Genomic DNA, 12384 nt, shown 5'->3' with positions numbered 1-12384 from the left:
TTTTAAATTTTATTTTTGGCTGGGCACATTGGCTCACACCTGCAATCCCAACATTTTGGGAGGCTGAGATGAAAGGATTGCTTGAAGCCAGGAGTTTCAAGACAAGCCTAGGTGACAAAGTGAGACCTTGACTATAAAAAAAAAAAAAATTAACCTTTCCGGCGGTGACGACCTACCCACACGAGAACATGCCTCAAAGGGTCTCCTTCATCCCTCTCCAGAAGAGGAGAAGAGGAAACACAAGAAGAAACGCCTGGTGCAGAGCCCCAATTCCTGCTTCATGGATGTGAAATGCCCAGGATGCTGTAAAATCATCACGGTCTTTAACCATGCACAAACGGTAGTTTTGTGTGTTGGCTGCTCCACTGTCCTCTGCCAGCCTACAGGAGGAAAAGCAAGGCTTACAGAAGGATGTTCCTTCAGGAGGAAGCAGCACTAAAAGCACTCTGAATCAAGATGAGTGGGAAACCATCTCAATAAACACATTTTGGATTAAAAAAAAATTAAAACAATTAGCCGGGCATGGTGGCATGCACCTGTAGTCCCAGCTACTCTGGAGGCTAAGGTGGGAGGATCGCTTGAGCCTAGGAGCTCAAGGTTACAGTGAGCTATGATCACATCACTGCATTCCAGCCTGGGTGACAATAGCCCTATAATGTAGGTAGTTACTTTTATCTGCATTTTACAAATGAAAAGAACTGACAGACATTGAGTTAAAATAACCAGTACAAAAATCACAGATGGGTGATAGCCAAAGCTTTAAAATGGAATAGCAGGAAGTTTTAATTTGCAAATAGAATCATTAATGTTTAATAGAATCATTAATAGATTTAATAGAATTAATGAATTGATAGAATCATTAATTCATACTTAGTTTGGAGTGATTGTTGAACACATTTCTCAGCTAATTTAGGTCTTCATTATATTTTAGAACATATTATCTGCATCATTAAAAAATTCCTCATTTCCTCATTGCCTATCTCTGCCTTTTATTCACTCAGTTTTAAAATAAACATTTTGTTTATACTGCTTCTTTTATTAATATTTATGGTAAGATATTTTATACTGCTGATAAATGGACATTAATGATATATAGCCTATTGTTTGAAAAAAGCATTTTGGATTATAGCCCAGAACTGGAAACAACCAAGAGATAAATAAATGGTGGTATATTCATACAATAAAATATTACTCAGATAAAAAAGTTCAGTTCAAAACTTTCAGTTTTATCGTTGCATTATTTGCAGTTGTAAAACATGGTAACATCACAACCTTATGTTGCAAAGTTATTAAAAATATTAGCAAGGTACACTGATTGCTGTAGCCATGTTACAATTAAGCTAAAGGAATTTCTTGTTAACCAAAAGCAAAAAATAAGTTTGGTTTTTTGGGTCTTAATTGACTATTTATAATAGAACTTGCCTTTGGATAGCGAACAGATTCACAAATGAAAGAGGAGATTCTGGAACTTACTGTATAATTCCAGGTAACTCTGTAAAGTTTGAAATGTAAAGACCATGCCTTAATACAATTGATAATTGGAATCGTGCTGGCATCTTCTTAACATCTCTTGCTTGTCTGTGGAGCATGGCATGATTACTTATACATTACTACATTTAGGAAACAGCCTTTATAAGACCTACTTTTTCTGAAGTTTTTGGTGTTACTCTTTTCTTAACCACCAGTACTGATCTCATTATGTTTTGGCCGACTTACTTGAGGGCATGCTAAAAAGTGATCTAAATACTTAATTTCTCCCTTCCAATTGTGCATCGTGTTTTACAAATAAACCTTATCTTTACTTTCATTTACTTGCATGTCACTGAGAAAATTTGAGATCTTTAGCATTCATGTCCTTGCCTGAAGTATAAGGATTTCACATAATTTCAGCTTTTATCATTCAAGTCTTATAGATGCTTTTCTCTTGTCTCTGTTTTCAAATAATGGTGCTAATTATATTTAAGGGGCAGTATGTTTATTCAATATAGTTATAGTGTTAGCAGTGTAGGATTTAACAAGCTTTTCCTCTGGAATGTATACTAGTTCTTCATGTTCTATGTGATAACTTATACAGTGCTATGGTATTTTTGTTGTTAGATTTAAGTTTTCTTTGAATTTTTTTTCTGTCCACAATCTTAGGCTTTCTTTTTGTGCTTACTGTTTTTTTCTCCCCCAGAATGATACATGGCAGCGATTATAAATCTGTTTTATAAAACTTAACTTCATTAAACATATGAAGAACGTGGGATTATTTTTCTTGTCATAAAAGGTGACCTCCAGTGACAAATGGCTATTACATTAATTATGTGAGATTCCTTCATTTCATATACTGTTATCAATGTGTTTGATAATGGTTAAAGAACCAGTTGGTGTTGGTTTCTAATACTAATTAATAATTTGCCTTGAGCCTGATCAATCTTCTTATATCCATTATCAGATTTTTTTCTTCAAATCTGAAAATGTTTTCTTTTCTTTTCCTTTTCTTTTTTTTTCTTTTCTTTTCTTTCTTTTTTTTTTTTTTTTTTTTTTAGACGGAGTCTCGCTCTTTCCCCCCAGACTGGAGTGCAGTGGTGCAATCTCTGCTCACTGCAAGCTCCGCCTCCAGGCATCACACCATTCTCCTGCCTCAGCCTCCTGAGTAGCTGAGACTACAGGCGCCCACCACGACGCCTGGCTAATTTTTTTTTGTTTTGTATTTTTAGTAGAGATGAGGTTTCACCGAGTTAGCCAGGATGGTCTTGATCTCTTGACCTCGTGATCCACCTGCCTTGGCCTCCCAAAGTGCTGGAATTACAGGCGTGAGCCACTGCACCCAGCTATTTTTTCTATATTTTTATGTAGTTCATTGAGGGTAATAATTTTATCCTACAACAAACATGTAAGTTATTGAAGAATATTGGAGTTTTATGATAATGCTATCATAAATATAAAAGGTAGGGTAAGAGGGATCCAAATAGAGCTCACTTATATTGTCACTGATAGGCAGTCATGCTGTGCTGATAGAATGTGGCCTGACACTTGATGGAGTGCAGCATATGTATACTTGGGCAATTTGAGCAGATATATACGGTCCCGAGTTTAAAGAAGAGAACAAACACCAGTGCACAGCTGTAGTATTCCTAATATAGGATGCATTTTAAAGAATTTCACATTCTACAAATGGAGAGAGATGGCAGGAGAAGCCTTATTTTAAGTCCTGCACTAAGGCAGGTTAACCTCATGGGTGTAATTACCTGGACCTTTTTGTAAGGACAAAATATTTAATCATTACAAGGCCCTCTGTAGGGTTTGAAATATCTATATTTTATATATGAATGCTTCTTTTATTAATATTTATGGTAAGATATTTTATACTGCTGATAAACGGACATTAATGATATATAGCCTATTGTTTGAAAAAAGCATTTTGGATTATAGCCCAAAACTGGAAATAAGCAACAGATAAATAAATGGTGGTATATTCATACAATAAAATACTACTCAGATAAAAAAGATGAACTTAATCTCATAAACATTATGGGCAACATAGTGAGAACCCATCTCTTTAAAAAAAAAAAAAAAGAAAAGCTGGGTGTGGTGATGTGTGTCATAGTCCCAGCTACTCGGGAGGCTGAGGTAGGAGGATTGCTTGAGCCCGAGAGTTTGAGGTTGTAGTGAGCTATGATCATGCCACTGGACTCTAGCCAGGAGCCTGGGCAACAGAGCAAGACCTTGTCTCTAAACGAGGCAAAACAAAAACAAAAAAACAAAAATCAATTGCATTTTTATATATTAGCAGTGAACACATGGAAATACATGCAATACCATTTATAACAGTTCAATCAAAAGAAATACTTGAGCATATATCTAACAAAACGTATATAGGACTTACTTGTATACTGAAAACTGCAAAATGCTGATGAAAGAAATCAAAGACCAAAATAGTGAGAGATACTGTGTTCATGATTGGAAGACTCAACATAGTAAAGATGTCAGTTCTCCTCAAATTAATCTACAAGTTTAATGCAATTTTTATCAAAAGCCCAGGAAGATTTTTTGTAGATATAGGCAAGATTATTATCAATTGTGTGTGGAAATACAAGGAAACTAGAATAGCTAAACTGAATTAAAAAATTGGAGGAATCACTCTACCTGATTTCAAGACTTATTGTATAGCTTCAGTAATCAAGATTGTGTAATATTGGTAGAAGGATAGACCAAAGATCAATGAAACAGAATAGAAAAGCAGGAATAACAGAATAGAGACCTATACAGATATCCTCAGTAAATTTTTAAATTGAGATATAACTTACATACCTGTAAAATTCAGTGGTTTTTTATTATATTCACAAAGTTGTATAACATTCACCATCATTTAATTCCAGAACATGATCATCACTTAAAAAATAAATGCTGGCCTGGTGCGGTGGCTCACGCCTGTAATCCCAGCACTTTGGGAGGCCTAGTGGGTGGATCACCTGAGGTCAGGCATTCGAAACCAGCCTGAGCAACATGGTGAAACCCCGTCTCTACTAAATATACAAAAAAAAAAAAAAAAAAAAAAATTAGCCGGGTGTGGTGGTACATGCCAGTAATCCCAGCTACTTGGGAGGGTGAGGCAGGAGAATCCCTTGAACCTGGGCAGTGGAGGTTGCAGTGAGCCAAGATCGTGCCATTGCAGTCCAGCCTGGAAACAAGAGCAAAACTCTTGTCTCAAATAAATAAATAAAATAAAATAAAATAAAATAAAATAAAATAAAATAAAATAAAATGCTGTATTCATTGGCCATTGCCCAACTGATTTTTGATAAAGATGCAGAAGCAATTCAGTGCAGGAAGGATAGCCTTTTAAATAAATGGTGCTGGAGCAACTGGACAGCTATAAGACAAAAAAAAAAAAAAAAAAAAAAGGAAAAATCTGACCTAAACTTCACACCTTATAAAAAAATTAACTGAGAGTGGATCATGGACTTAAATGTAAAACATAAAACTAAAAAAAATTTTAGAAAATAACAGGAGAAAATGTTTAGGATATAGAGCTAGGCAAAGAGTTCTGAGACTTGACACCAAAAGTATGATCTAGAAAAGGAAAAATTGGTAAGTTGGACTTCATAAAAACTAAAACGTTTTGGTCTGCTAAAGACCATGTTAAAAGGCTGAAAAGGCAAACTACAGACTGGGAGAAAATATTTTTGAACCACATATCCAATAAAGACTACTATCTAGAATATATAAATAACTCCAAACTCAGTATTAAAAAACCCCAAGTAATCCAATTAGAAAACAGCAAAAGATGTTAAGGAACATTTCACTGAAGAGGATATACAGATGGCATGTAACCCCATGAAGAGATGTTCAACATCATTAGCCGTTAGGGAACTGCAAATTAAAACCACAGTGAGATATCTCAAAATAGAGTTTAATTTTTAAAAAGCCTGGGTGCACTGGCACACACCTGTAATCCTAGTACTTTGCGAGGTTGAGGTGGGAGGATCACCTGAGCCTGGAAAGTTGAGGCTGCAGTGAGCTGTAGTCCTGCCACTGCACACCAGCCTGGGCAACGGGAATGAGACTGTGTCTTAAAACAAATTGTTTTAAAGGAAAAAATAATATCATTAAATTCAGTAAATGCAGGAAAAAAGGCTAAAGCAGAAAAAAACCACATGTGATCTCAATAACTGTATATAACTTCCAGTAACATTTTGTTGTATTTTATACATTTTTTTGCCCTCTGCATTTTTATATTATATAGTTAACTGAATATGCAGTTGTGTCTTGCTTTTTTCACAATACTCAATATCATGAGTATTTTTATCACTTAAAATTATCCATGAATATAGATTTTAAATGGCTCATAATCTTTGTTGTATGGATGTACAGTAACTTATTTAACCATTCCTTTCATATGTTTAAAGTAGTTCCATTTTGTTGCTATTGCAAATAATGCTGTGAGAAACATTTTTGTATGTAAACTTCTGTCAGGATTTCTGATTCCTTCCTTACAATACATTCTTAGATGTAGAATTACTGTGTCACGGTGTGGGCATCTTAGAGGCCTTTGTTAACTGTACATTGCCAAAATACTTTGCAGAAATATAGTTTCAATTTATGCCCCTTTTATATTCTTACATTTCTCCTTTCTCTAGGAAAATAAATGTTCATGTTACTCACCTTCACTCAAGGTTTCCAAACACTTTTTCTTGGCTCTCCTCCTACAACTCTGTTCTCAGCTTTCCAAAATTGTTTCTCTTTACTCCTTAGATATCTGGGTTTCCTTAGGTTCTGTGCTCTCCCTCTTCTCTCTATGTATATTCTTCTTTGAGCTAATCAGAACCAGCCCCTTGTCTTCAACTACAGTTTACATCATAATGACTCCTAAATCCCATATCTCTGCTGAGTTTTGGGAACCAGTTCTAACACCATACTAGATATTTTTACCTTATGCCACATAGCCATCACAAATGTAACTCCCTTATCCAAAACTGAACTCATTATCCAACCACACTAACTTCATCTCCACTGATGGCAGTATGACCCATCCAGTGGTAGAAGCCAGAAGTTTGGGAGTTAGCCTAGATTTCTCCTTGAATTTTGTGTACCACTGGTCAATCATTACATTTTAAGATTCTGCTTCCAAAATAGCTCTCTAATTTGTTACCTCCCCTTTCCACTGCCTTAATTTAGGCCCTCATATTTTTTGTACTGCTGCATTGGTGTCTTAACTGATACGCCCATTTCTGACCTAGTTCCATCCCTCAGTTTCATCCTTCACATTAAAACTAGTTTGTCTTTTAATTTTTAATTTTATTTTTGAGACAGGGTCTGGCTCTGTTGCTCAGGCTAGAGTGCAGTGGTGCAATCTTGGCTCACTGCAGCCTCTGCCTCCTGGGTTCAATTCATCCTTCCACCTCAGCCTCCTAAGTAGCTGGGACTATAGGTGCTTGCCACCATGCCCAGCTAATTTTTTGTAGATCCAGGGTTTCACCATGTTGCCCAGCTAGTCTCAAACTCCTGAGCTCAAGTGATCCACCTGCATCGGCCTTCCAAAGTGCTGGGATAGGCTGGGCACAGTGGGTCACACCTGTAATCCCAGCACTTTGGGAGACCGAGGTTGGTGGATCACTTGAGGTCAAGAGTTCGAGACCAGCCTGGCCAGCATGGTGAAACCTTGTCTCCACTAAAAATACAAAAATTAGCCGGGCGTAGTGGCGGGTGCCTGTAATTTCAGCTACTCGGGAGGCTGAGGCGGGAAAATCACTTGAACCCAGGAGGTGGAAGTTGCAGAGAGCCGAGATCACACCACTCCACTCCATCCAGCCTTGGCGACAAAGCAAGATTCAATCTCAAAAACAAAACAAAATATACAAAATGCTGGGATTACAGGTATGAGCCACCATGCCTGGCCCAGTTTGTCATTTTAATGCATGCATGTCAGCATGTTTCTCACCGTCACTGTCTTCTGTCTCCTGTAAAATAAAGCCTATTCTCTGTAGCATGGCACCCATGAGCCTGGTCTTGATTTCCTTCCTCCAGGCTACTTTCATGATTTATCCCTGGCCATGCCTGATATGGCTCCCAGTCATGCTGAGCTAGTTTCCTCAACATATTAGAATTGTTTTTCAGGCCTTTATGCTTTTGCTCATGTTTTTTTTTTTCCTTGACATGCTTCTTTCTTCTATCCATTTGCCAGATTTCTTTCACATCCTAAGATTCAGGTAACATCATAACCTCCTATGGAAAGGAAGCCCTCTATAGGAAGAGTTAAGGGCTTCCTCGTCTGTGTTCCCACTGTGCCATGTACCTACTTCTTTCTGCCACCTCCTACATTGGTGTACTTTTGTTGTTGTTGTTAAGCTGTCCCTATCATACTAGATTGTAACACATGCTTTCTACCGCCTAGAGCAGGAACTGTGTACTCTTAATTGTTTCCTGAGGGCTTGAGATTAGCATCTGGCATGTAGTAGGTGTTTAATAAATATTTCTTGAGTAGATGAAGATATGAGTGAATGAATGAAGGGTTTCATGCTGAAAAATGAAAAAAGGGTTTAACTTTAAGAAAAAAGTCACAGATTTTGGAGTCATAGGAATTGAGTTTGAGTCCTACCGTCATTTCTTAGTGTTCATATAATTTTAAGCAAGTTGTTTCCCTCCTCTGATCTTTAGTTCTTTTGCAAAAGGGAGGTGGTAGTAGTAGTAGTAATACTATTAACAGTAGTAGTAGTAATAATAAAAGTGCTTTTAAAATAAATATTCTGCAAATTTTAGTTAATATTGTTACCAGTAATAAAAAACATCTTCTATATGTAGGCTGCACATGCATAATGCATTGTCTTGAATGAAGTGAGAGGAGAATTACTTAAAACTTTGGGTAGACGTACTCATCAATTACAAGATCAATTTACTTGGTTTTGCTATAATTTGGTTGCCATTGTTGACCCATTGCTTTATTGTCCCATTGTCTCATCACTTGCTCAGACGCTGAAGATGGGTCAGGGGGAGTCAGTTTTAGAAAACAGCCTTCCCTGGGCCGGGCGCAGTGGCTCACGTCTGTAATCCCAGCACTTTTGGAGGCTGAGGCAGGTGGATCACCTGAGGTGAGGAGTTCAGGACCAGCCTGGCCAACATGGTGAAACCCCATCTCTACTAAAAAAAAATACAAATGTTAGCTGGGCGTGGTGGCGGGTGCATGTAATCCCAGCTACTCGGGAGGCTGAGACAGGAGGATTGCTTGAACCTGGAAGGTGGAGGTGGCAGTGAGCCGAGATTGCACCATTGCACTCCATCCAGCCTGGGCGACAAGAGTGAAATTCCATCTCAAACAAACAAACAAACAAACATACAAAAAAAGAAAAAAAAAGAAAACAGCCTTCCCTGAAAGTTGTTTGTGATGCTTATGGTCTAGGATGTGAAATTTACAGGATGATGAAACATGCAGATATTAATAGTGTTCCATATTATTTTTGAATGTGGTTTGAGTTTTCTAACGATCAGCAGTGACAAACTTGTGTACTACCAGTCAACCCTGTTTTCCATGTTTTCTCTACAGAGATGTATAGTTAGAGCAGAGATGACTAATGTGTTTTCAAGAAATGCTACTATAACCTTTAAGTCTGATGGGTAGATTGAGCATTTAAAGCTGTTGCTTTTTCATCGCATCTGGATGACTGTATGTTCCTACCAAATGAATCACTTTATGAATATGCATGAGCTTATAAACACAACTTTTTAGAAAAAATTCTTGTGTTCTGAAACAAAATTACGTTGGTAGTATTTTCCAAGTTTTCCGTAAGAAGTAGCTTTCCATTAGCCCTAGAAATTCCTTGAATAATATGTTTTTACCCCCTTACTTGTATTACATTTAATGACATCTCTGGCTTTATTTTCTCCATTCTTTTTTCCATGGAGTTTCTTAATTTCACGGTTTTTGCCTTGCCCTTTAGACGGGTGAAACAATGATGACTCATTTTAGATTGATGAAAGGGACAGCTTAGCAGCTGGAGAGCTGGTAGACACTAGAGCACTAAATTGCCAGCACCAGCCTTCTCTTCATTGTCCACGTAAGGCTTGTGGCAGAGGTATGCCCATTCAGTCATTTATTAATATGTAATTTGTAGGTTAGATGACTTCATCAAATTATATTTACATCTGACCTGGAGGTTCAACCATATTTTGCTTTTGGACATTTTTAATTGTTAAAAATCATAGTTGGGTTCTGATCAATATGTACATGCTGAAGTTCTTATTTAGCCACATTATGGGCTTTTTTGGTTTTCTTCAGCACGTCAGTAGTACACAGCAGCTCAGAATGGTCAAAATTGTTTCATTAGTGCCTTAACAACCATTCATGATATATCATATTGTAGAATGCAAGTATAGTCACTCACTGCTTAGCGATGGGGATACATTCTGAGAAATGCATCATTAGGTGATTGTTTCCTTGTGGGAACATCATAAGAGTGTACTTACACAGACCTAGATGGTATAGCCTACTACCCACCTAGGGCTATGTGGTATGGCCTGTTGCTCCTAGGCTACAAACCTATACAGCATTTTCCTGACTCAATATTGTAGGCAGTTGTGACCCAACGGTTAAGTATTTGTGTATCTAAACACAGCTAAACAGGAAAGGTGCAGTATAAATACAACGTTATCATCTTACAGGACCTCTGTTGGTATATGGTACACGACTGTATATCCCTTATCTACATTTCCCCCTTTTGGCTTGGATAGACCATCAATTCCTTGGGTTTACATTTATTTCATGTAATCTTAAAGGATTTTGTTTTATGCATGGCACCATTTTTTTTTCAATACAAATGGTTAGTATAAAACCCAAATTTGAGAATTTGATAACAATGGCTTGGTATTGAACACAAGTGTTACATAAAGTTGTGGAAAAAGCCTTAGAGAGGTAGTCAGGGGATTTGAGTTCCAGGTCTGACTGTGCACTTGACTCACCACGTCATCTTGGTTAATAATCACCTAACAATAAAAATAATAACCTTAATTTATATAATGCTCTGCAGTCTGCAGAGCACTTTTAAAGAAAGTATAGGCTGGGTGTGGTGGCTCACATCTGTAATCCCAGCATTTTGGGAGGCTGAGACAGGTGTATCACTTGAGTGATTAGGAGTTCAAGACCAGCCTGGACAACATGGTGAAACTCTGTTTCTACCAAAAACACAAAAAAGTAGCTGGGTGTGGTGAAACATGCCTGTGGTCTCAGCTACTCCAGAGGCTTGAGCCTGGGAGGCAGAAGTTGCAGTGAGCTGAGATTGTGCCATTGCACTCTAGCCTGGGTGACAGAACCAGATCTTGTCTCAAAAAAAAAAAAAAATTGTATTGGGCATAGATATGATTATTCACATTTTGTGATGAGGAAACTAAAATTAAAAGACTTTAAGAGATTTGCTCAAGGTCACATACCGGTAAGGGCTAGAACTAGCATTGATTTTTATCGCTTTCCTTTCAGTCATACCATGCTGTCTCTCATTTTACTTTTATGGGTATCAGTTATGAAATAAGGGGGTTGGACTGGATCAGTGATTTTTTTCAAGCTACATTTACAGAGAGTCTTAGGATTCTTTTGAGTGGCCTGCAGGTTTGCTTGTGGAATGAAGATTGAAATATAGGGAAAGGTGCTTAGCTTTGCACCAGAGTATCCACACTGAGTGAGGTAGTAATTGCTCATTGACAGTTGAGAAACTACTGCATGTTATTACTGATGGATGATTTTGTGTCCCTTTAGTATGATTGGACAAAAAGAAAGTGGAAAGGCATCTGATATAAACTTTTGAGGTTTTGTTTTTGTTTTTTAAAGAATGGCTTGCAAACTACTGCATTAGATGATTTTTTTTTTTTTTTTTAAGGTAGGGTCTCACTCTGTCACTCAGGCTAGAGTGCAGTGGCGCTGATCTCAGCTCTCTGCAACCTCCGCTTCCTGGGTTCAAGTGATCCTCCCACCTCAGCCTCCTAAGTAGCTGGGACTACAGGCACATGCCACCACGCCTGGGTAATTTTTGTATATTTTGGTAGAGTTGGGGTTTCGCCATATTGCCCAGGCTGGTCTTGAACTCCTGAGCTCAAGCAAACAAACTGCCTTGGCCTCCCAAAGTGCTGGGATTACAGGCGTGAGCCACCATGCCCAGCCAGATGGTTTTTAAGGAATTTTTCAGCCTGTGAGTTTGTAAAATATTGCAACCTTAACTTTGGTGGTATTACCTGATGAATCCCTGATGACTTTACAGCTGTTGCAGGCTTACATCAGTTTAGAGTTATGGAGCATTATTGAAGCCCTGTTTATCTTCCAAGATAGTCTTTATTCTTCTTTGCTAAGGTGGCTATTTTTAGTAATCTTTAGGGAAAAGAGACACAATGGCAGAAATGAGCATGTGTTATTATTAGTATATTTATGCAGCCAATATTGGTAATGCTTTTTTTTTAAAGACTGTGTAGGAGTGAAAGGGGAATTTTCCTTTCCACCTTTGAGGTTAGCTGAAAATCAACTGACAAAAGTCAGATTAATAGGAGAAAAGGCATAAACATTTTTATTAACATGTATGGGGGAAAATCACAGAGAGATTGCCCACAACCCAGTGGGGTACAGATGCTTATGTACCCTTGTTTTTAGAGGAAGGGAGATGGGGAGGTATGGATGATTTTACAGGGCTAGTAAATGATTTTTAAAGTTATTCAGTGGGCTTGGAGAATATACAGTGGTCTGGGACAAAGTTTTTTGGGCCTACAGAGCAGATAGTGGTTTGTGACAAAAGTCTGTCCAGGCCCGGGTGTGGTGGCTCATGCCTGTAATTCCAGCACTTTGGGAGGCTAACGCAGGTGAATCACTTGAGGCCAGGAGTTCAAGACCAGCCTGGCCAACATAGCAAAACCCCGTCTCTACTAAAA

At 37.9% G+C, this 12384-nt stretch overlaps 2 protein-coding genes across 11 annotated transcripts in view; both read left to right on the top strand.

The window, feature by feature from the left end:
• Nucleotides 1–12384, top strand: part of SIK3 (SIK family kinase 3) — a 251912-nt gene that overhangs the window by 61098 nt on the left and 178430 nt on the right. The gene's annotated exons all lie outside the window — the stretch shown is intronic.
• LOC106635315 (small ribosomal subunit protein eS27-like) lies at nt 143–4896 on the top strand. Its single transcript, XM_055094873.2, has one exon. It carries the CDS (start codon nt 281–283, stop codon nt 437–439), a length of 159 nt encoding a protein of 52 aa, XP_054950848.2. The 5' UTR covers nt 143–280; the 3' UTR covers nt 440–4896.

This window comes from Pan paniscus, chromosome 9, assembly GCF_029289425.2.
Source record: "Pan paniscus chromosome 9, NHGRI_mPanPan1-v2.0_pri, whole genome shotgun sequence".
Lineage (NCBI taxonomy): Eukaryota > Metazoa > Chordata > Mammalia > Primates > Hominidae > Pan > Pan paniscus.
Note: the sequence above shows the minus strand (reverse complement) of the source record. Positions and strands in the feature narration are given on the sequence as shown.